The sequence below is a fragment of the Tremella mesenterica genome (assembly GCF_000271645.1).
Source record: "Tremella mesenterica DSM 1558 unplaced genomic scaffold TREMEscaffold_2, whole genome shotgun sequence".
Lineage (NCBI taxonomy): Eukaryota > Fungi > Basidiomycota > Tremellomycetes > Tremellales > Tremellaceae > Tremella > Tremella mesenterica.
In genome coordinates this window covers 1,135,230-1,156,768 of record NW_006711226.1, presented here as the reverse complement: position 1 = coordinate 1,156,768, position 21,539 = coordinate 1,135,230, and the positions used below count along the sequence as shown (strand labels likewise).

Here is a 21,539-nt window from a genome sequence, read left to right as displayed (position 1 = left end):
CTCCTGTCGAGAATAATGACGACAAGCCTCTCACGCGGACAGAAAGTGTGGAAACTGCGATTCACATGTCATCCCTTCCTCCGACATTGGAAGAGGAACCGATAGCGAATTCACAGCCAGAAGAAGCGGAGATTAGAGAGGCACCTCCCGTACCCAAAGATGAAATTGAATTATTGGAGGAAGAAGGAAAGATATCACCCGAACCTACATTTTCGCCCTTGCCCATTCGACAGAGACCCGAAGAGGACTTGGTCGAAGTCAAGTTGGAAGATGATCCTTCATCTTCTACCCCAGCCCCCGGCCCTGTATCTGACACATCTCCATCCCAACTTCTAGGAGCGGATCTGAACGTAACGACAGGGTTGATAGCTCCCGAGATGGAATCTCAAAAGACTTTACAACCTAAACCAACCCCTACACCCCAAACTCCTTCGTCCAAACCTCCACCAACGGCAAACAGTCCTCAACGTGTCCCACTACCCGTCTCACCAATCCCTACTACCACACATTCAGGATACAAAAGTAGCACTCCTATGGGTTCCAGTCCACTGAGAAAAACAATCGCAGGTTCACCGTTGGCTCATGAAGTGACGGCTGTTCCTGATGTCGAAGATGTGGAAGGATTGGACGAGATGGAAGAGATGGAGGATGTGGAAGAGAATGGCTCGGAGCATGTGGAACAGTAAATTCAAGGGATCTTTATAGTGTATAGTGCTGGTCGCTTGACGAATCTTACGAGTACGAGTGGAATATGAGTAAATATGAGCAAAATGCATTGGTGCCATGTTGGTATGCACATTTTACTCATATTTTTTTATCCGATCATCGGATTCTTTCTTTTCAAAAGTATTTAATCACACTTTCTTTGTTGAAACTTCTCAACATACTCTTCCCACTTTCTACCAAGTAATCCCAGATAAAATAGGTAGTCAGTGTGGACGACATGGATGATTGGTTAGAAGATTCCTATCCAATAGCTGGACCATCCAGAACATATCAACAAGGAGGAGCTGCCGATCCATTGACAGAGAGGGAATATGACCGAATGGTCGCTAGGTATACAGATGTGAGTTTCTTCTTCATTTGCTACTTACTCCCCTCTAACTAGCTATCTATGTATCTTATCATATCCCCTCGTTCTTCTCTTACTTTCGTATGTAACAACCCATCTTATTCAATTCATCATTCCGCTCACTCCCTTCACATCAGGAGTGTATCCTCAAAGACAAGTTCATCGCCGTTCATCATGAATAAGTACAGTATTTTGACACAAATTCATCTTCGTGAACTCACATCATCATCTGTCTTCATATCAGTCTAGCAACCTATTCATATGCGGAGAGAATATTATTTGACACTCTGATCCCGCCATGAGTACATTATAGAGTTTTGAAATTGTGGAACTGATCTTATTAGGCAGGTTATAGAGAAGGTATAACAGATGGTAAACTTTCTACCTTACAACAAGGTTTTGACGAATCTTTCGCACTTTCCGTCCAATCTTCCAGACGTTTAGGTTTACTAAGAGGTCGAACGGCAGCTTTGTTATCTTATCATATTCGAAAACCTATCAATTCATCTCTTACTTCTAATTCAACCACCCGACTATCGAACTCTTCAACGATAATAAAACCCTCGGTAACTTCATTCGACTCTGTAACGACATCTCCACTCAATTCCACTCGTATCAAGAATGAAAATAATATCATCGAGGTAGACAACGAAGTCGGCGGTCATACAGAACAGAACAATCCTGTTTTTCCGAGTCGGTCAAACGTGGAATCTACAGAGAAACGAGTAGGAGATTCCAATATGGATGAAAAACGGAGAATAGAGGTTAGACAGGGACTGAAGATAAATGAGTTGGTGAGGAGTAAAGAAGAAATGTTGGATATTTTACGTGATTTGATCAGAGAATTAGGTAGAGTCAAAAGGGTTGATATACTTCCTCCTGATCTTGAAAGGGAAGCACATGAGAGAGAACATGATGAGCTAGGTTTGGTTTTAAAACCGACGGATGAGAGGGGGATGGAAGATATACAAGATACTTTACAGAATCTCGGTGGAGAAAGGGGAGGGAAGAAAGAAGAAGAATTGTTGATTGAATTGGAGAAAAGATTGAAGGAGATACGAGAATCACTGAGGATGGTCTAGCCTGTATGAACAAGATAACATACTGAAGATCTTTCGTGCAGGGTTACATTGGAATTGTTAATTGAGAAGAGGATCAAGATCCGGATGAATAAAATCCCTATGCATAATCAACTTTCAACAGTCTATCAAAGAAAACTGAAAACAATGTTCGAAATTCGCTACAACTGTATCTGCATCTGCAAGTGTCCATTTGAAAAACTGTCCATGTTATAAGATTATTCCATCTCCCCTTCTTCCATCTTATCTTCTTCGTCTCCCGTTTGTCATACTTTCTCCGAGTTGAACAATACACCAGAGAAAGGAGAAAGTTTGATAAGATAGATCAACAAACTTCCCCAGAACTTTCCCCTTCTACTTCCTCTACAGGTCCTAAAGGCATGCTCCACCTCGTACCCATTCTCCCTACTAACCTCCTTGTCCTAGTCGGCGCACGTCCTCCTGATCTACACCCCGGTGTACGTCCTCCAGAAGATGCTGCGTTGCATGGGACGTACAATTTGGCGTGATACGTTAAAGGATGGGTCGATGGATGGGGTTGAGGGTAAGGGTTAGGAGGGAGCGATGTGTTAGGTGAGAGTAAATGAGAGAAAGGGAGTGGTGAGAGACGATCTTTTTCTCCAGAAGGAGGTGTGTGGGTGGGGAGGACCGGAGGGGGTGGGTTGAATCTGATCGTCAGTTGGTGTACGAACGCGACTCGTCTTGGAATGGAATAGTAGCGACGTGATTCCTTTTCAAAAAGAACCACCTTTGCCCTAGACCAAGCAGTGATGAGTTTTCATGAGACCGGGGATTCTAGAAAACAAGATCTGTCTACACATGGGATTAAATTTTAAGGAGAACGTTGGGAACGCTTGGCAAGAGAAAAGGAGTGACTGAGGGTAGAGAGGGGTGAAAGGCTGATAGAGATGACTCACGGCCATTGGAAAAGCGCCAAACAGGCGAAGAAAAGAACGATGAGGATAGGTAGAGGTAGCTGATCTTGTCAGCCATTTTCTTATGTATCCCCTGTGAACTTCGACTTCACCCTCGCGTCAAGCAGATAAGACTTCCATGCTCTTACCACCTCCTCCTACTCACAACAATCCTCAAGTGACCCACATCACTGAAACGCCCTTATCCAGCTCGCAAATTCGAGTATTCCCACATAAGGATCTCATCCCGATTTTCTCTTCTAGATGGAAACAAAATGTGGGGTCAAAACTTAGGACTCACCGAATCCAGCGCTCGTACAGACATCTGAGCCATCACTCTCAATCCAGGTTTCAACTCTGACATAGAGACCATCCTATTCTGTTCTCTGATGATTATCCACTTGTCAAAGTATGACCACTGAACGTATTTCTTATAAGTTTCGAAATGTGACGCGTGGATGGTGTCCCTCAAGGGCACAACGGTCCAAGGGCTCAACGGCTTTACGGACTCCTTTGTCGCCTTTGTCTGTCTCAAACCGTATGACGTCCGGTCAAGTTCCAAAGGGATGTGAAGAATGGAATTTTTCCCACACTTGTATCCCTATTATCCTCCAATTGAGATGAGATTAGACGATCAAAGTAGTTCGTATTATAAGTCGGGAAGATAGAGTTAGACTGTGAGGGAAAAAAAGAGATAGAAAGTGTGTGAATTGTAAGTGACAAGTGGTATGAGTAAGGACTAAGGGATAAGGGAAAATGTCGAAGGCTGTGTTTCTTTTTTCTCATCAGTTTCATCTTCTAATCATATCATCATTTCCAATCATGATGTACTCACACGGAACAAAAAGGTTCAACAACCTAACGAAAGATTGATCCGTCTTCTTTGAAATCTTTTGTAGACTCAATGATGATTGGAGGAAAGTAAGACAATATGTCAGATCTCGTGTTTCGTCTTCTGTGGGATTCTGGGTGAGAGGTGAGAGATGGAAGAAACGTGTTGACGAGTCCTGCTCGTCCGTGTTGCTCCGCTGTATCACTATCTCACTATTTACGAAGCCGGTGTTTATTATACGAACACTTTAGGAAAAGTTTGACTTGAGAGAATAACAATCAAAGTGATAATAATGACAAGACCGATGATTATGTACAAAGATGAGAATGAGATTGAGATAGGTTTTATTGTAAAGATGAAGATTAAGATGGTTTTATTTGGTGAAAAATGTCAACAAGTTCCGAGTCGCTCTCTCGCGTCGTACTCTACGTACTACTTACATTAAACAATCTATAAAGTAGAATAGAAACTCACGGCCGAAGGTACAAGCCACCCGATCTCCGTCTCGGCGCATATGGACCCCACGTTGTGTACTCTATCTTGGTATCTTTGGACGCCACCCTCCAACCCACCGAAGTATACCTCCGCTTACACCGACAGGGGGGGAAGCAAAGGAAAAATGAACTCGTTCCTGACATAACAAACTTTATCAATTTGGCCAGACGCTTTGGGTAGCTCATTTCTTAGACCAGGACAAGATACAACATCTACAGCTTGGAATTTCAGCGAAAAGAGACAAGAGGTACAGCAGTAGGAGTACATCGGGAAAAGACTACGGCCCGTAGACCACGTACTAATTGGAGCTCACTCTATCATAATCTTTGACCTGACTCGTCTCAATACAATTTCCCTTCTTCATTCCCCCAAAGACTGACGATGACCACAAACGTAAACCCCTATACTTACTCCCTCTTCCGAGACTTGTACGTCAAGAGACAACTCGGATCATCGGATCATCAATGCCATTCTTTCACAAGAGATAAACTTGCATACTTATCTCCGCAACTCTCCCATTCAAACCAGACTAAAGAGCGCAGTCAACGACCCCGTTTTAAAGATTACATCGAGACCCTCGTATGATATCAAAGTCGCACTATGACAATGTAAGTGTTGATGCATGTCCTTAACCCTCATCCCACCTCAAAAGACTAGATACCAGGTCGATCAGATAGATGAGAACCAATTAAATACCTCCAACTTTGCTCAAAAGAACTCTCAAACTTCTCCTGACTGAATTTGTCCCTTGCTAGATCTCTGGCAACTCTCCTCATATCCAATTGACGATCCGCCGAAAGAGATAAAGCGGTGTGGAGGGAAGATGCGAATGATTCAGCGTCAGTGGCGTGGAAGCCTGAATGTCAGCTGTGGTGTGGCGTGATCGGCAAAAGCTTCATGTCAGGGAAGCGAAAGCAGAGAAGAGGGAGAAGTGGAGCTATCGGTCATGGTGAGACCTGTGGCGTTTTTGATAAAGAAGGAAAAAGAGCGGATGTCAACTTCCGAGATCAATCCTCCGCACGATTCTTCGATCCTTCTATGTACTCTTCTTTCATTCCTCTTGTGACCTTACCACCACTCCACCGATGGACAGTTCACAGGAATCAGGTTCGCTTGGCAACTCCAAATATAATCGTAACATTACGTTCGACACGAAATTGGAAAGGTAGGTAAAGTGTTATGAAGAGGTAAGGAACAGACGAGGTGGATACCCAAAACTGACCTGTTTGTCGCCCGTTATGTGAAACCACAATATCCATCATGGGTCCAGCGCTCGCATGAACGACAGGTATCAAACCTGCCGCCATAAACTCCACCACATTAATCCCGAAATGTTCATCTTGCATCGTGTTGAGACCTATGGAAGCTTGACCCAGGCGTCGCACAACTTCGGGATAGGGAGCGTTCACCACGAATTCAACCCGATCCTGATGCTGTCAGCGAGGTGGAGAAGGGTGGAGCTATCTGACATGGAACAGAAGTATCAGAGCAGCAGTAAAGACTGACCTCTATACCCAGTTTCATAGCTAAAGCCTTCAGGCCTTCTAACCGCTGCTCATCCTCCGTATTCCTGCAACCTCCCATAAGTGTCAACCTCACATCTCTGCACTCTGGGTATTGATCGAACAAAACGTTAAGAGCATACAACTGCTTTGCATGGTCTTTCTCGGGCCTATTGATCAGCTACCAAGAGACCCACACGATGACTCACCTGAATTGCGCCAAAGAGACTATCTCTCTTTTCCGACTGCCAACATGGCCCAGCTTCAATAAACCGGTCACATCACAAGGAGGAAATACCACTTCACATCTGCCTCGGTTGGACGGTTCTTTACGTCTCTCTCGAGCTTGCAATGCCTTTTCATCTTTAAGAAGGAAAGCAGCTAGCCATGTCTTCCTGGCGGACAAGAGGAGTGATGTGATGTGGGCTTGTGTCCAGGACGAGTTTGTCATAATCACTTCTGCGTATAGGAGGGATACGGAGTAGAGCACGGTGAAGATGGCATAGTAGCTACTTGTTAACGACACTCTAATTTGCAGACTTGACCGGACTGAGTTGAACAATGACGGCAGATGGGAGTCAAGACGAAAGGCAACCAAGAAATAGGGAGATCGGAACGAAGGGAACCGAGATGGAGGAACACATACACAAGCTTGACTTGCTTCCCCCACCATCCCCGTTGAGTGCTTCCACTCTCCACACCCCACTCTCCTTTCCGCACCCGCTTCACCATATCCACGCTCACGGTCGGGTAATGCGTGTAGGCTCCGATGGCGATCTCTCCCCCGCAGATAAGTCTGACAAATGGGTAGGTAAACCCATAACCCATAGTATCTATGTCGTGAGCTCTTGTCTGATCAACAAATAAGAAAGAGCTCACCAAAGAAAATATCTCCCCACATTCCTTCAGCTCCACAGAGGGCTTCCCAAGCCAGGATGACAGAACCGATTGATTGCCCCAGGAGAGTGAATCGCTTCCAGTAAGAATCCGATATCAAATGTCGAGAAGGTAGAGGGATGAAAGCTAGTTTATCTCCTGACAAACGAATGGACATTCTTTCCTACGACATCAGCAGATTTCTCCGCAGACGATTTCACGTACCTGAACCTTGTCAAGCATCTCTTCCTTGCTCGTCGAGGGATAATCACCTGAGTAGACTAGGATGACGGTATCTGGCTGGACTCTTTGTAAGTACGCAATGATTGACCATAACACTCGTTCTCCACCTCCCCCAGCATTGCTAATTATCAGCGAGACTACCCAACTCGTCGGACAACTGACCAGTACGGATGCCAGAACCCAATCACGGTGGCTCGAGACGCTTTTCTCGGGGGCTTGTTCTTGGTTCCTGGTATGACAGTATTTTCCAATACTCCCATACTTTCCAATAAGTTCTTTCTTCGTCCCTCATTCCTCACTCTCATCTGCTGGACGTACAAGGCCAACAAAGCTCCAATCGCAAGGATGACAATGGGTAAAAGACTTGCTATGAGACCCCAAGTCAATCCTGCATAGCGCACCCCCAAGAGCGCACCGACTGTCCCTAGAAAAATTGTCTTCGTCGCTATGGCAGCGGTCGATCCTGATGCCACATACCAAAGAAGGAGGGTGGAAGCTACGCAGACAACATCGAGGGAAATGCTAGATTGAGCTGGGTGGAAGAAGATATGTCGTTGGAGATGGACCGGAACCGAAGTGTGCTTGGGAATTACAGACAATAATCGGTTTGTATTTGGAATATGAATGGCCGCTGCCAATACCCCCAACAAGGCATAGAGCGTAGGGAAAGGGATGCCCAGTTTCTCTCTCTCGTTGTCCTTTGATGGTGGGGCGAGTAATGCTACCAGTAAGAGACCGTGCATCCATAAAAGGTTGGTGAGGAATCGACTTGTTCCAGTGTATGTAGGGAGGAGATGAATGGTGCCCAAAGCCAGTAAAAGTGGAAAGTATAACCTTGGAGGAGCACCTTGGGAAGGTCGTTTACGAGGATGAAGATAAAGAGCCGAGATGAACATAGCTGTAGCGACGGACATGGCGACTAATTGTCCTAGCAGCATATATGCCCAGGGCCATTTGATACCTCTTCTTCCACCTGATATCAGCAATGAGTGCAATTTTGATCAACAACCTGATGAGTAAAGATAAAGGGAGCGTCATCGAGAGAGACACATAAAAAAAGAGGGTTCGGTGGGGCTTACTTTCCGTCCATACCACAGCGGTAAAGATCACTGTCCAAGTACATATAAAGCTACTCCACCACCAAGAACTAGGTCCTGTGCATACTATGCCCCAAGCTTGTTCGAAAAGACCAGTGTTAGCAAGCCATTGTCCTATGGTTGGAGCGTAATGTCGTTTTGCGTAGTAATCGTAAGACCACTGTGTTGTTACCTCTGCGTCATAAGATCTCAGGAAGCACTCACAAACATAAATTTGATCATGTCTGTATATCAGCGGGCATACCATAGTATCATAAAAGGACTGACAGGTCCATGTTGCAACCAGGGCCACCGCAGCTATTCGGAGGAAGAAGAAGGATCTGCCGGAGAGAAGTTGACCAGGATTTCTGCCTCGCAACAAGGACCAAAAGACACAAAAGAAGGCTAGGAAGATGAGCAAGAAGTATGATACGAAGATAACATAAGCTATGATTTCTGAAGTGATCATATGGACCGTGATAGTGTGTTGAACCACACAGTTGAGTTTGCCCGATCGTAAGAAACTGCTGGTGGTCGAAGGAGGAATTCCAGAGTGGAGGCACCATGTGACTCCCACGTGGCCGACCGATACCACCATCAAGATTTTATTTTGTCTGCCTCAACACAGAATTGTTTCTTCTCGACCGGCCTGAAAACGATCAAAGAGATGCCTAAAGCAACGTCACAGGTTTTTAGACCGCATACTGCCGCTGTTAAACCATCCAAGAGTTCGAAAAATGGAGAAAGCTCAAGTGGAGGTGGAGGGAGAAATCATTTGTTCAACACTGAGAGGTTTGGACAACACATATTAACCAATCCGCTTGTGGCTCAGAGGTGTGTCCTTCGTACTTCATATATGCCATTCCTTACCTGTGACCTGGCTCAATCCTATCATTGTCATTTAATCTCTCATGTCGTACGTCAAAGCTATGAAGGGATTTGCTGATGACGCAGCATCGTAGACAAGGTCAGTAGTGAAGAATTCGTATGAAGCACGTCTGACCTCTAGGCAAATTTGAAACCTACTGACGTCGTGTTGGAAGTAGGTCCAGGTACTGGTAATCTCACCATGAGGATATTGCCCGCTGTACGTCGAGTAGTGGCAGTTGAGATGGATCCTAGGATGGCAGCAGAAGTACAAAAGCGAGTATTGGGAAAGTGAGTAACTTTTGAACACACTTAGAAATGTCTTTACATTCATACCTCTTCCACAAGACATTAGGCATCGAACCTGGTGTTCTATGAGAAGAAGCTGAAGGATGATGACTGATATTTAGACCCGAGCAGAAGAAATTGGAGATGATCATAGGGGATTTCGTCAAAGCTGATTTACCTTATTTCGACGTTTGCATTTCCAACACTCCTTATCAAGTGAGTGAATACGATCATCATCAAACCAACTCCCTATTCTTCTCTGAAAACCCCTCCTCGCCGAATCTTTCACATCAATCCAAACCATCGTTTTAACACAATTCATCATAGGTGAAAAATTTCAAAAATTACTTTCTGAAATAGTCCTCGTGGAAAGTTTGACGAAAGATTCCAGACTCAAGGCTGATCCACAGATATCCTCTCCCCTAGTCTTCAGACTCCTTTCTCATCGTCCCTTGATCCGAACTGCCGTCCTAATGTTTCAACGTGAATTCGCCCTTCGACTAGTAGCTACCCCATCTTCCAAATTATGGTGTAGATTATCCGCCAATGTCCAACTATACGCGCGTGTTGAACATCTTTTAAAAGTTGGAAAAGGAAACTTCCGTCCTCCACCACAAGTAGAATCTTCAGTCGTCCGACTAAGTCCCAGAGATCCTCCTCCTCCTATTCGATTCGAAGAATTCGATGGATTGACACGTATAGTTTTTAGTCGTGCTAATAAACATGTTAGAGCATGTTTTGGTGCTAGGGGTGTGAAAGAAATGTTGGAGAAAAATTATAGGACTTGGTGTGCTGAGAATGAAAAGAAGGTAGAATCGGATTTAGACATGAAAGAGATGATTGAAAAAGTTTTACAAGGATCTGGTTTTGCGGATAATAGAGCTGCAAAGATGGATGTTGATGATTTGTTAAAGTGAGTCCTTTTCTTCTTCTTCTTCCCCTTCCTCTTCTTCCTTCCTCTTTATGTCTTTGACCAGTATCCTAGCTCAATATCAGGTTATTAGCGGCATTCAATATCCAAGGCATGTGAGTTATCTTCTTTTCATATTCTTGCATCGATCCCTAGCGTAGCCGCTGATGGAATAGACATTTCGCTTGAGAAAAAGTCTGGAATCATTCCGGTTCACCTCGACGCTTCGTGTATTATACTTGAGTATGCATTTCGATGGCGACAACAACGAACAATCTCTATTATTAAACAAGATCTCTCCATTTCCGATAGACCCCCACACCACCACATCACCACACCATCGCAACCTCTCAAACCTGTTCAGCTTCTTTTGCCATCCGTTCAGGAGCGTCATATTCATTCTCCCCAACACCTTTCCTATGCGCGTTGACACTTTCTCTTCTGAACAACCAAGTAGCTAAACAAATAGTGAAAATACTCATTCCTGTCCAACCTAACAAAACACCCATATTTCTTCCTATCTCATTTTTAGTATCGAATATGATAGTTCTGATTATACGTCCTACGTTGTAGAAAGGCATAGCTACACCATAACGGTATATCCAAGGTTGAAGATCATGAGGGAGAGTGGCGACGCTGATTGTTTAGTTCTGATCATGTTTCTTTTCATCTTCACTCCAACTCCCTTTCTCACAAAATTATGTAACATGAATGAGAGGCGGGGGGGGGGGGGGGGAAGGGGGAGACAGAGAGATTAAGGACGTGGAGATACTCACGAAACATTGACTAGAATCCAAGGAATAAGGAAGAAACTTATAAATCGTGGACCCATGATAGTTATAGCAAACTCCGTGGCGAGACCGACACTTGCCATACCCAAAAACAAAGTCCACGCCCAGAGGAAGAACCCTCCGGCATAAGTGAAATGAGCACCGAAATGAGCTTTGAATGGGAGGGAAATCATGGAGAAGAAGAAAGAGATAGGAAGATAGAGGGTCAAAGGGGCGAAGATGCGGTACATGAGGTATGATTTTGTGGTTAGGAATGGTCCACTTGATTGTCAGTCACACATGATTGTACTCTCCTTCATCTTCTACCACATCTTCCTCCTGCCGGTTCACGTTACCAACCCCAAAAGTAGAAATCATGTGGTCCGTTCGATAAAGGACATGTGAGGGAACATGTCGGTACTGGTAGCCGGTAGCCACGTCCATCGGAGTTGAGAATGTGACGAATCGAATGAGGATCACACAAGAAAGACAAGACTTACATAATTTCCCGAACGGCATTATTGGTCATTGTCAAGATGAAAGCCTATTCACATTAAACAAATCCAGGGTATAATCACAAAGCGGACTTACAAAGATCAACATGTAAATGAGACCCACTAATGTGATAGCCGTGGCGACAGGTTGGTTATAAGGACGAAGGTTTATCATTTCGAACGAAACGCTCTGAGCTATAGTACTGGGTGCTTGTGCCAAAAGATTCATAGCAGTGACATTATTGGCATTTTCTTGTATACTGAATATCAGTAATCTTCCCTATATGACCCAGTATGACCAAACTCTCCGTCAATACAATACACACATCACTTGTAAAATTCGTTCTGAAAGTACTTGCGACTGGCAATCGGTCGATCACGGAGACAATTTCCACCCAGTGGAGAATAACGAGGAGGAGAATAGAGAATGAAACGATGGATAATTCAAGACTCACTATTGTCCGACCGATTGAAAAGAGAATTTCCCAACGACCATTCCTACTTCCAATTGTAAATTCGGTACTAAATAACTTCCAACGGCATTTTCGTTCCTCGCTTGAGAATAATAAATCGATACTGCTGAAGTCCCATTATAACTGTTATTCCCATTTTGTCTAGCATTGACCAAAGATGTCGAAGCATCAGGATTGATAATTACCGCTGCCCACGCTCCTTCATCTACTATATTCCGAGCGAGGAGATCATCTGTGGGGAATTCGGATGGGGAGGTGATGAAGTATTTCAAGTTTGTTTGTTGTAGCTAATCATCAGTCCCATATCCCTCTAATGTATTGCGTTCTAGAAATGCGGAGATGACCCTATGGATTGAAGAAAACCGACGGGTGAGGATGAATATAGAAGGAGGAGAAATGAGAGAAGTAGAACTCACTAATCCTTGTGAAACACTTTGACCAATGATACCCCCATCTCTATCGATAACTCGGACAGTAAGGCGATTCGTATATCTATTGGCTTTCCAAACTTTCTTATCAGTATAACATCCCTAAATCACACATGAAAATCCCTAGATTAACAAATGGGTGTAAATGGATCGACTATCTGAAGTTGGAAGATCGCTCCAAGTAGGAAAGATCGCTACTGGGTGAAAATCAATGGATCCCCGGAATAGGGTCCAGAGGACAGCAGTTGAAAGAGGGAAAAAAATTATCATTTTCGACGTATAAAACCTTATTCCCAGTAAAATGGGTTAGGGGTGTGACTAGAAAACTCACGAGATCCCCAATATAAAGGTAATGTAGCCCACATGACCAAAATAGTTATGATAGTTGTCATTCCCAAAATCTTGAAAACTATCCCTCTGAATTTCTTCATTTGTGGGTCCCAAACTAGATATCAGTAGAGTACTTTCTCTTCTCCTCCCTCGAGGTTCCCATCCACGATTTTCTTGCTGAGATAGATGTTTATCTCTGTAATCCAAGCGTGTCCCCCTCCCCAAGCCGAAGTTGCAATACAAAACGGAATATTGTCTGTGAACCACAAACCAAGATTTCACACTGTCATCTGCCCGTCTGACCATTCGGTGTCACTTCCACTCCTAATCCTGATCCTCGTGCTGAAACTAGCGATCTTCTCGAAGAAACAACGCGATGACAAGGACCACCAAATCACTCTCAATTGGAGAGAAGAAGAACACGGAACAACAAACGGCCGGATAAGAAGTACATGAAGATTGAAGGGAGATGGAGAATGAAAATAGAAAGGGGATGAAGAAAGATAGGAAAACAGCCTTAGAACAACTCACATCCATATGCATATTTATCCAATTTATGTCCCCCTTCCCCTGGTCCTGAAGCACCAACAACCTGTTTAGCAGGTTCGAGTCTATTAGCATTTTGAACTTCAGGCATTATACCTGGTCCATTATCCATCTCTCTCCCTTCATTCACTATCAATCCATTACCGCTACTATCCTCATCACCATCGTTCATAGTTGTTGCTGTACTATTTTCTCTCTCTTCTCTTCCTGGTTCATTTTCGGTTGATGTCATTATATTGATGCTTTGTAAGTCTATGGGAGTATGAAGTTTGTTAAATCACTTGTGGTTACACTCGGTTGAAGCGAGTATACGAGTAAGAGGGTTCGGTTCCAAGATGATGAGTAGATCAAACGATATGACAACAACTTGGTAAGTTTCCACAAGAGATGGTTATGAAGACGAGATGACGAAAGTAGAAGCAAAAGTAAGTATTTAAACCATCTGACCAAGGCCGTCCCAACCATACATGTATGACGACCCGCCGAGGTCAGTCACTGAACACCGAAAGCCGAGGTGGATGCGGCATGCGGCGATTAGTCGCAAAGGCGTCAGATCTGCGGAATAAGCGGATCCATCAAACCGCGGTCAATTTAGCCCGTTGGCCCGATCTCAGGAACCATCTCGGTCTTGATAACCGAGCACATTCATTCGTCGACAGAAACTACGAGTAAAGTAAATCATGGCATAAATATTCAATTGTCTCTCTGGCATGCAACTCATCTCATCTTTCCAGTCCATGTTATTGTCACATCGACTCAAGTGCCATACAGCATCGCACAAGTGTCAAATACCTAGTGACCGTTTACACCGTTACCATTTCCGTTCACATGGCTCAACGCCGCATCGGCTTGGGCCAAGTCCTTCTCGCTCAGTTTGCGTCCACCATGAGGTGTCTGAGTGCCTGAAATGGCAGAGCCCAGAGAGTCGGATCGGTGACGAGGTTTCATGACCAGTGGAAACGGGTAATGGTTCTCGTCGTCGTCGTCGGTTACACCTCGCCATTCTGCGCGTCAGCCATTATCCGTTGTGTTCGCGATCATTGCTCATCAGACTCAAAATTGATGTGACAGGTGCCAAGAGCAACGGGGGTAAGTTGTGGAAATAAAAAGGACAGCTCGGGCATGCTCAGAAGTAGATGCGAGCATGATGGACAAGCTACATGGAGACAGCATCCACTCACCCTTACCCCCCATATAATCCTGCGTTCCCAAATGTTCCATCTCCTCAGTCAACGTCGCATAGTCTCCAGGCGTCATCATACCCGTTCTGAACTTCGGACTACCAGGTGCCGACAACGGTGCCCCGACCCTCTGGATCCCACTAAAGTCAGGTTCCTCATCATCGAACGAGTCTGGGTAAGCGCGGCGCATAGCCAACTGACGAGCTTTGACGTATTCCATGCCTAGAGCTTTCCAGTCGAGCAACTCTGACAGACGCTCGGTACGGTTACGTTGATTGATACGTTGACGACGGGTTTTGTTGGCGAATGCGACGAGTTGGTTAGTCTAATTGTCAGCTCGTTCTCGTGGGCATCAGACTTGACATTGGCGGACTCGGGGTGACATGAACCCAAATGAGAGGCCGGAGCGGGTGTCACCCAGAGTCTCAACAAGTGCGAAGTCAACGGGTAGTCTCGACCTGAATACAGAGAAGCCAGATGGTGACAAAGGCTTGACTCACCAACTGAGCTACCGACTCCTCCACACCCTGACCACGTCGATCAACAATGTAACACCCATAATCCTCAGGAGTTTCCAGTAAATCTTCCATGAAACAACCAAACCCAGACAAGTTGGTCGTGACATTAGGAATTCCCATGACCGTACATTCCGCTGGGGTATAGCCGAAAGGTTCATAGTACGACGGGAAGACACCCAGATGACATCCCCGCACGAACTCTTCGTAGTCTAAACCCAGAATAGGGTTGTTGGAGTTTAAGAACTCGGGATGGAAGATGATCTTGACACGATCGGTGGGCCGGTTGAACAACTGAACTCGGCGGATTTGACTGAGGATGGGATCACCCGCGTCATCTGCCATGTTGTGTGTTACGACAGGAGGAAGAGAGTTGCGTTTTAGAGCGAAGACACGACGTTTGAGTAATATCTTGTCTTCGCTAGATAGTAGTTGATCAGCGGGAAGTACCTCTGTTCCATGCTCGCTGACCACATAAGCCGAGTCTCCTTCATAAGGGAGATTGACTCACCCGGTGTACCTGGCGGCATGCTCGAATAGCCGTTTACCGACTTTTGCAGTTACCTGAGCAACCGTTTCTCGAAGTTGTTGTGTCACCGCTTGACCCTTTAGGGCTTCAATGGTGTAAGAGTTGGTAGCGGCAGGCATGATGATGAATGCCACTACAGTCATGTTTGATTTCATCGCTTGCAGACGATGATTCAGACCTATGACGTCAGATCATGCACATGAATTATACTCAAAAGACTTACGGGCAAGAGCTTCGATGAACATGTCGACACCCTTATTGCGGAACTCGTAACGACCAGCGGTGAACAAGTAAAGTGTATTATCCAAGTCGAAGTCGTAGTATCCGTAGAAATGGCCCCGGATGAAATCGTTGATCTTCTCTTTGGATTGGACGTGGAGATTTTGGAATTCGTGCATGGCTGCAAATTTGACAACGTTAAGTCCGTTAGGCAGAACACCGTCTGTGTGTGAACAAGAGCTCATGCGTGACTGGATGTATGGGACTGACCAGGTTTACGCTTCAACAGATGCTCGCTCTCAAAAGCTGTGATGTGGGACACCGTGGTGAAGACATCTGAGCAATGTGCCGCAGATCGCTCAATACAGTACCTAATCAGTCAGCTGGTCCAGCAAATGAGAGCGGGACAACTGACCTATGGTAGATCCCTCTCTTACCAGCTTCATGATCCACATCAAAGTATTGCAGATTATTGTAGAAGTCAACACTACCAGCACACAAGTATCGACCCAACAACGTCGCATGGGTTGTGAAAATGGTAGTGACGTCGATATGTCTCTTTCTGCAAAGAGGGATAGCGACACCCGCTTGCCACTCGTGGAAATGAGCGATGATTGCTGTATTGGTTTCGCGAGAGGAAAACTTGTCTTTCAGCTAAATCCCAAAATCGATAAAAGCAAAGCTGACCTCTCCAAGAAACCAAGCCACGAGATATCCGAAGACGATCGATTCGTTGGTTTCGTGATCATTGGGAGGACTTGGAATTCCAGCGAGATTCCATAAATCGGTCTTCCATTCGTCCATCCTACCCTGTCAGCTCATCTCTTGAGCCTGAGAGAAAAGTCAGCTCAAAAGGACAGACCTATTGTAGCAACTTCCAGTGTCAAAGAGTAGAACTCGGGGTGCTCCTTCGATAAGCCATCTGCCGTAGATCATGTTGACCCCTCTTTCACGCATGGCAGCCAGGGTATCTGCGAATATAGTCCCTGGTTCGCTACAACTTCAACACTTATCCTCTCTATAGTAAAGGAGGATCTCACGGCTCTTCAGATTCCACCTCCATAGGTGCAGTCTTGTAAGACAAAGGTCCGATAAGACAGTATCTTGACGTTAGAATATTTGATCCACAGTCCGCTCGCAGAGAAAACACACCTGTCTCCATATTCTTTGACTGTCACGGGGACTTTGGTCTTGATAACAGTGTAGATACCACCAACTTTGTTGGCTACCTCCCAGGCACATTCAAATAAGAGAGGTTGATGGACAGAGCGGGGCATGATGGGTGACCGGCAGTTATTTTACTAAGCACAGATAAGAAGGAAAGCGGGGAATGTTGAAGATCTGAGTGAGTCAGCGCTTCAAACAGTATTGCGAGACGTATATGAGGGAAGGATGTGTCAAAGGCTAAGAGGGTTTTCGATTGGGTGGAATGTGAGTGATTTAGGAAGAAAGGAGTCTTTTATCATTCCTTGGTCACGTAGCCGAAAGCGACCAACGGGGGTCTGGAAGCGATAGACGTATGGAGTCAAAGTGAAGGTATTGAAGGTAGGTCAAGCGGGATGTACTTTTCAGATGACACAGGCCGGTCTCTACTAAGCAGCAGAAAGATGTTTTCAGGAAGGGAAAGAAATCGTTCAACCCATCTATGACGAAATCGAAGGAGCAACTCACTGACCAAATGTTCTCCACTCGTTTGTCTGGAATGTCGATATCTGCAATGAGCTCAAACGATTCCAGAGACGGTTCGTATGTTGAAAGGCAAAAAAATAAAAGAAGCGACCGGGTGAATGTAGTCCGAAGGTGAGAGGAAAAGATTGGATGGGGAGAAGCTAAAGAAGGAGCCCCCATTAGCCGCCCTCATTCGCTGGTTGGCGCCCACGTCATAGCCATTTTGACCGGTGGGGCCACCCAATGGCCACACGTGTGGCAGTTGATCTCATTCGTGGCGCATCCCATACAACATGTTCACAAATTCGTATGCATTCCCAGATGATTAAGCTTTCCCCCAATTCAGTCCATCAAATGTACACAAGTCTATAGATCGACAGGCAAACAAAGGCTAACACGATAACACAACTATGTACATACTTCATTGACATGAAGATCGGGAGGGTTGTGAGGATCTCAAGTGTGACCTAGATCGTTGAGTGCCTCGGCCAGAGTTTGTCCTTGGTTACGCCTTGGGATTTCGTCAGGTTCATCTCGTTCTTGATGCACTTCCCTTTCGATGTGAATACGAATTTCCGAAGGCATAGGTTGAGGTTCGTTGAGCCTGATATCTGATATGTGAGCCTTTCTTGACGTATCGTTTGGGAGAAACACTTACTAAGTGGTGAAGTGAAGTTTTCAAGCTGAGACTGGTCAGCAACTTTTCACCTTTTTTGAGGGCATTGTATGTAGCTGCTTCGATTCAAGTGGGTATTGACAGGTGAGACTGAGTGACAAGAGAAATAAGTGGATTACTCACAGCCGTAATCCTATCAGCGCGTTCCAGATCCCAAGTATCTTTCCCATCATCGTCTCCCCATTTCTCCCCCGCTTGATTGCTCAACCTCATCGGGCCTCCAGGGTTCGTCAAACCAGCTCGCATATCGTCCAATTCGTCCCATTGCCCACCCTCGCGGAGAAGAGACATGAGAGCGTTGGAAGCTTGATGATCGGGTCCAGCATGCATTTGACGTCCGACCATCACTTGCGGGTCACGCGCAGCGGAAGACCAGTTCCGGGGAAGGTAAAGCTGGAATCAGCACCACATCGTTTTGGACCTTAAAATCATTCCGATCACTGTATATTGTACGAGGAAGCAAGAGAAGACATGAAGAAAAGGCGCATAGGGATGAAGACTTACCACCACACTGATGATAGTCTGGAAAAAATAACATCCGTACGCCGTTTGGGTTAGGAGATCTACACATCAACACATTGGTCCGACTATTTCTGCAAAAAGGCCTGACATACCAGCAGCCACTCTGCAGACATCAGTATCCATTTCTATCATGAAAAGGACAACACCCACGGAGTCAGATTGATCCTTTTCTCCGGAGTGAGACCGTCGACCCCGAGGGTGCAAGCGCAGAAGACGAATGCCAATCGGAAGAACGTCCTGACTTTGTTCGCTTCTGACGAGATTAGGCCGACTGATCATAGCGTGCGGGAAAGGGGCTTACCATGGTAGAAATGCAGCCTGGATCGTACTTCGGGACCAGCACCAGAGGTTTTCTGTCGTTAAACTTTGATACAGCTGGCAGCATCGTGGACTATGGAGGGCTGTGTGGATGAGCTCGAAAGACTCACCACATCCCTCAAGAAAGGCGGGAACTGCCAAATGACGATTGTAGCACCCAGCACCGCCCTACGTAATGAGTCAAACGGTTCATCGTGAAGGAGAAACGTCATACAAGAGCTGAATGATGGAGGCGGCGGTGAACGTCCTCGAGGTTTGAAGAATGAAGTCACCGCCAGTGCGGATGAAAGTCACCCCGAACATCGTTACGAAGACGGCAATGCTACTGGCGACCCAAGAAACGAAGAAGCTCGAGTTGATCCATGCCTTTGCGGACTTCGGCTGACGTACAGCCCGCATGAGGTGATACCAGTACAAACCCTCTTCGACTGTGAGGCAGATTTGACAGCAGAAAGCGACTATGTGTCAGTTTGAACTACTGTGGCCTGAGCCTTTGGTGTGATGCCAGTGGCTCGTGTGTTAACGTGAGAGTTGTGCGATGAGAGATAGGGGCGGAGGCCTATTGGCATAGCCTGAGAACCCACTAAGCTGCCAGGAATTCAACATTGGTTGGTATTTGGCATATTTGTGAGGGTACATTTGATTCGGATACGGTATGGCCCCATACGGTTCCACATACACCCATCCTATGGTATACTTTATGTCTATTCCATCGTGAGCCTGTACATTCTTCTATGGTACGAGAAGTCGAACTCACATGCAAAACCCACCCCCCAGATGAACATTCCCAAACTACTGAATACAAGCATCCACTTGATGGTCAGCATATGTCACTCTTTCAAATATCGACCGTCGGCGAAAGGAGGTCCTGTACGACGTGAGGAGGTTGCATGGTACATCAAGCACAGACCCTCCTTGGCCCGGTTGTGAGCAGCAGAAGAAAAGTGAGACGATGTGTGGATGTATGGGAAGCATCCAACTTACCGTCAGCAAGACGCGAAACCACTCCCTCTTCCTCGGTACGAGACACCTCCACTTGTCGAACTTGTAGGTGTGGTGGGCCATGAAGACCAGACCCTGGGTCAATCAGCACCTTGTCTCTAGTGCGGCGGCATGAGGACGAAACGTACCGTGGCCGAGAGGAGTGAAGCCATGACGATGTTAGTGCCGTTTGACGTAGCCATTTTCACTGAAGCGTCGAGGGTGGTTGAACCAGTTGTCACGAATACTCGTCAAAAGTCAGTGTAGAGATGAGAAAGAGATAAAGGGGATGTCAGCTTTAAGTATTTAGATTACACGCTACACCATGCCCGGCCATGGGGAGCGAAGTGGTGGAGAGGGCCTTTGATAGAGGCGAAAGGGAGACTTGAGCTGGACGTTTAGGAAGGACGGTCCTTGAGCATGGCAGGAGAGGGGATACCGGAAGCGTGAGGAACTTGGGTCTGGGTCTCCATGACAGTCGGGTTGACAGTGGCACTATCTTTTGACTACTTTTGGCCGAATAGGGCCTGACAGGAGGAATGAGTGTAGCGGTGGACCTCTGAGCATTTCGAAGAAAGGGGTCCTTTGAGCCGCCTATGGCGTGGGTGAGCAGTCAATTGAAAGACAGGTGGTATTTCCGATGAATGAAGTGAACCCAAAGCATACGCATTGATACTAGTACAGGCATGCAGACATAGCGGGTATTGACGTGCGGGGTATAGATGACGATGTAAAGGTTGTTGTTGTTGTTAATTGTGTACAGACATTCTCGTCATAACAAGTCGAAATCGTCCAACTGCAAATCAGACATGATCCTTGGAGCGAAAGTTGGATTGATTTTCCCGCACAGCTCACCTCGTCATTATACTTCATGATTGTCCTCTTCCTGGCACTGGTGTCCACCCAAGTCACAAAGTCCTCCATATGTCGAGTGATTAGCATGGCCGGGTCAGTGACTGGCGATGTGCCGACGCGGACGTGTCCTTGCTCGATGGTACGTACAGCCTTTTCATCAGCTTCGACTCACCACAGATTGACAGATCTCACGCACATCTGATACAGTCTCCGCCATACGAAGACGAGCGACGACGACGGCTAAGCGACGACGAGCGATGGAAGATACGGTAACTTTATTCTCCACGTCAGAAGGCTTTGAGCCAGTGTCTGGGTGGATCAGCAACTTCTGAGGTGCATAGTATGGCGTTGTACCCACCCAAGATCCCCATGTCGTACAACTTGTTGAGTATGTCGGCTTCTTTTTGTTGTCGAAATGGATCTTGAGCGGGAAGGAGGGAGAGACGATGGATGAGCGAACGCAAGGAGCCACAGATCTTGTTGTACCTAAGGCGTCAGTTGGTCGGAGCAGAAGAGAGAAGAAGAAGAAGAGATAGAAGACGCACTTGTGATAGTCGTCTCTGTCTTGTATATGATATTTGCGCATGACCTTTACCTCTCTTTGCGACGCATCTTGCTTCCACTGATACACGTCAGCGTCATGGTGAGAACGTAAGACAGCCTATGACTCACGTTCAAAAAGTCTACTTTTTTGAGAAGCTTCTGCTCGTGATGTTTGAGCTTTCTCATGATGACTGTCTGGCACCTCGGTGTGTGTAAGAGAGGTGTCTGATTGGAGTGGTTTGGGGGGGAGATTGTATCATGTCCCAGTTTTGGGGGTTGAAAAAAAGATAAATTGCCGCTATCGCCGACGAGCACCCCCTACCCTCTCCCCCTCCAC

General features: G+C 46.0%; 8 protein-coding genes across 8 annotated transcripts; 2 read left to right on the top strand and 6 right to left on the bottom strand.

The window, feature by feature from the left end:
* Positions 1–943: 943 nt before the first annotated feature.
* On the top strand, positions 944–2,154 carry TREMEDRAFT_60221 (uncharacterized protein; the record flags this gene model as incomplete). The annotated part of the gene is made up of 2 exons (XM_007002686.1): positions 944–1,066; positions 1,417–2,154. The coding sequence occupies 2 exons, from the start codon at positions 944–946 to the stop codon at positions 2,152–2,154; spliced, it is 861 nt and encodes a 286-aa protein (XP_007002748.1).
* Positions 2,155–2,240: 86 nt separating this feature from the next.
* On the bottom strand, positions 2,241–3,917 carry TREMEDRAFT_56387 (uncharacterized protein). The gene is made up of 4 exons (XM_007002550.1): positions 3,901–3,917; positions 3,367–3,839; positions 3,069–3,127; positions 2,241–2,819 (listed from the first exon to the last, which is right to left on the bottom strand). Exons 2-4 carry the CDS (start codon positions 3,427–3,429, stop codon positions 2,477–2,479), a joined length of 465 nt encoding a protein of 154 aa, XP_007002612.1. The 5' UTR covers positions 3,430–3,839; positions 3,901–3,917; the 3' UTR covers positions 2,241–2,476.
* A 1,128-nt stretch (positions 3,918–5,045) lies between these two features.
* On the bottom strand, positions 5,046–8,558 carry TREMEDRAFT_73255 (uncharacterized protein; the record flags this gene model as incomplete). The annotated part of the gene is made up of 11 exons (XM_007003056.1): positions 5,046–5,248; positions 5,615–5,819; positions 5,899–6,064; positions 6,104–6,403; positions 6,541–6,727; positions 6,774–6,954; positions 6,996–7,134; positions 7,176–7,986; positions 8,093–8,282; positions 8,315–8,334; positions 8,378–8,558. 11 exons carry the CDS (start codon positions 8,556–8,558, stop codon positions 5,046–5,048), a joined length of 2,583 nt encoding a protein of 860 aa, XP_007003118.1.
* Positions 8,559–8,756: 198 nt separating this feature from the next.
* On the top strand, positions 8,757–10,343 carry TREMEDRAFT_67675 (uncharacterized protein; the record flags this gene model as incomplete). The annotated part of the gene is made up of 7 exons (XM_007002929.1): positions 8,757–8,923; positions 9,044–9,047; positions 9,099–9,247; positions 9,367–9,460; positions 9,655–10,157; positions 10,241–10,270; positions 10,331–10,343. 7 exons carry the CDS (start codon positions 8,757–8,759, stop codon positions 10,341–10,343), a joined length of 960 nt encoding a protein of 319 aa, XP_007002991.1.
* Positions 10,344–10,504: 161 nt separating this feature from the next.
* Positions 10,505–13,286, bottom strand: TREMEDRAFT_27607 (uncharacterized protein; the record flags this gene model as incomplete). Its single annotated transcript, XM_007002311.1, has 8 exons — positions 10,505–10,790; positions 10,931–11,206; positions 11,425–11,468; positions 11,516–11,678; positions 11,874–12,178; positions 12,308–12,399; positions 12,651–12,764; positions 13,181–13,286. 8 exons carry the CDS (start codon positions 13,284–13,286, stop codon positions 10,505–10,507), a joined length of 1,386 nt encoding a protein of 461 aa, XP_007002373.1.
* Positions 13,287–13,822: 536 nt separating this feature from the next.
* On the bottom strand, positions 13,823–17,452 carry TREMEDRAFT_37716 (uncharacterized protein). Its single transcript, XM_007002423.1, has 12 exons — positions 17,311–17,452; positions 16,792–16,980; positions 16,680–16,742; positions 16,502–16,633; positions 16,327–16,444; positions 16,055–16,281; positions 15,910–16,010; positions 15,644–15,862; positions 15,403–15,598; positions 14,877–15,357; positions 14,377–14,701; positions 13,823–14,199 (listed from the first exon to the last, which is right to left on the bottom strand). The coding sequence occupies exons 2-12, from the start codon at positions 16,914–16,916 to the stop codon at positions 13,988–13,990; spliced, it is 2,199 nt and encodes a 732-aa protein (XP_007002485.1). The 5' UTR covers positions 16,917–16,980; positions 17,311–17,452; the 3' UTR covers positions 13,823–13,987.
* Positions 17,453–17,763: 311 nt separating this feature from the next.
* On the bottom strand, positions 17,764–19,888 carry TREMEDRAFT_67671 (uncharacterized protein; the record flags this gene model as incomplete). Its single annotated transcript, XM_007002928.1, has 11 exons — positions 17,764–17,918; positions 18,220–18,376; positions 18,488–18,546; positions 18,572–18,576; positions 18,656–18,776; positions 18,807–18,858; positions 18,934–18,991; positions 19,068–19,281; positions 19,408–19,527; positions 19,581–19,635; positions 19,808–19,888. 11 exons carry the CDS (start codon positions 19,886–19,888, stop codon positions 17,764–17,766), a joined length of 1,077 nt encoding a protein of 358 aa, XP_007002990.1.
* A 587-nt stretch (positions 19,889–20,475) lies between these two features.
* On the bottom strand, positions 20,476–21,423 carry TREMEDRAFT_37712 (uncharacterized protein). The gene is made up of 6 exons (XM_007002422.1): positions 21,332–21,423; positions 21,205–21,281; positions 21,018–21,145; positions 20,856–20,968; positions 20,660–20,809; positions 20,476–20,600 (listed from the first exon to the last, which is right to left on the bottom strand). The coding sequence occupies exons 1-6, from the start codon at positions 21,386–21,388 to the stop codon at positions 20,577–20,579; spliced, it is 549 nt and encodes a 182-aa protein (XP_007002484.1). The 5' UTR covers positions 21,389–21,423; the 3' UTR covers positions 20,476–20,576.
* Between the last annotated feature and the right edge of the window lie 116 nt (positions 21,424–21,539).

What these genes read in the sequence shown, in the direction of transcription:
- TREMEDRAFT_56387 (XM_007002550.1), bottom strand. Translation starts at nt 3,429, where the DNA reads ATGTCAGAGTTGAAACCTGGATTGAGAGTGATGGCTCAGATGTCTGTA. An exon ending in CTGTACGAGCGCTGGATTCG is followed by an intron (nt 3,128 to 3,366) that starts GTGAGTCCTAAG and finishes TGACAAGATCAG; the next exon opens with CTACCTCTACCTATCCTCAT. An exon ending in TTGGCGCTTTTCCAATGGCC is followed by an intron (nt 2,820 to 3,068) that starts GTGAGTCATCTC and finishes ACTGACGATCAG; the next exon opens with ATTCAACCCACCCCCTCCGG.
- TREMEDRAFT_37716 (XM_007002423.1), bottom strand. Translation starts at nt 16,916, where the DNA reads ATGCCCCGCTCTGTCCATCAACCTCTCTTATTTGAATGTGCCTGGGAG. An exon ending in TGGCTTGGTTTCTTGGAGAG is followed by an intron (nt 16,282 to 16,326) that starts GTCAGCTTTGCT and finishes CTGAAAGACAAG; the next exon opens with TTTTCCTCTCGCGAAACCAA. An exon ending in GGATTATATGGGGGGTAAGG is followed by an intron (nt 14,200 to 14,376) that starts GTGAGTGGATGC and finishes GCTGACGCGCAG; the next exon opens with AATGGCGAGGTGTAACCGAC.
- TREMEDRAFT_37712 (XM_007002422.1), bottom strand. Translation starts at nt 21,388, where the DNA reads ATGAGAAAGCTCAAACATCACGAGCAGAAGCTTCTCAAAAAAGTAGAC. An exon ending in GACAGAGACGACTATCACAA is followed by an intron (nt 21,146 to 21,204) that starts GTGCGTCTTCTA and finishes CTGACGCCTTAG; the next exon opens with GTACAACAAGATCTGTGGCT. An exon ending in GTACGACATGGGGATCTTGG is followed by an intron (nt 20,969 to 21,017) that starts GTGGGTACAACG and finishes TGATCCACCCAG; the next exon opens with ACACTGGCTCAAAGCCTTCT.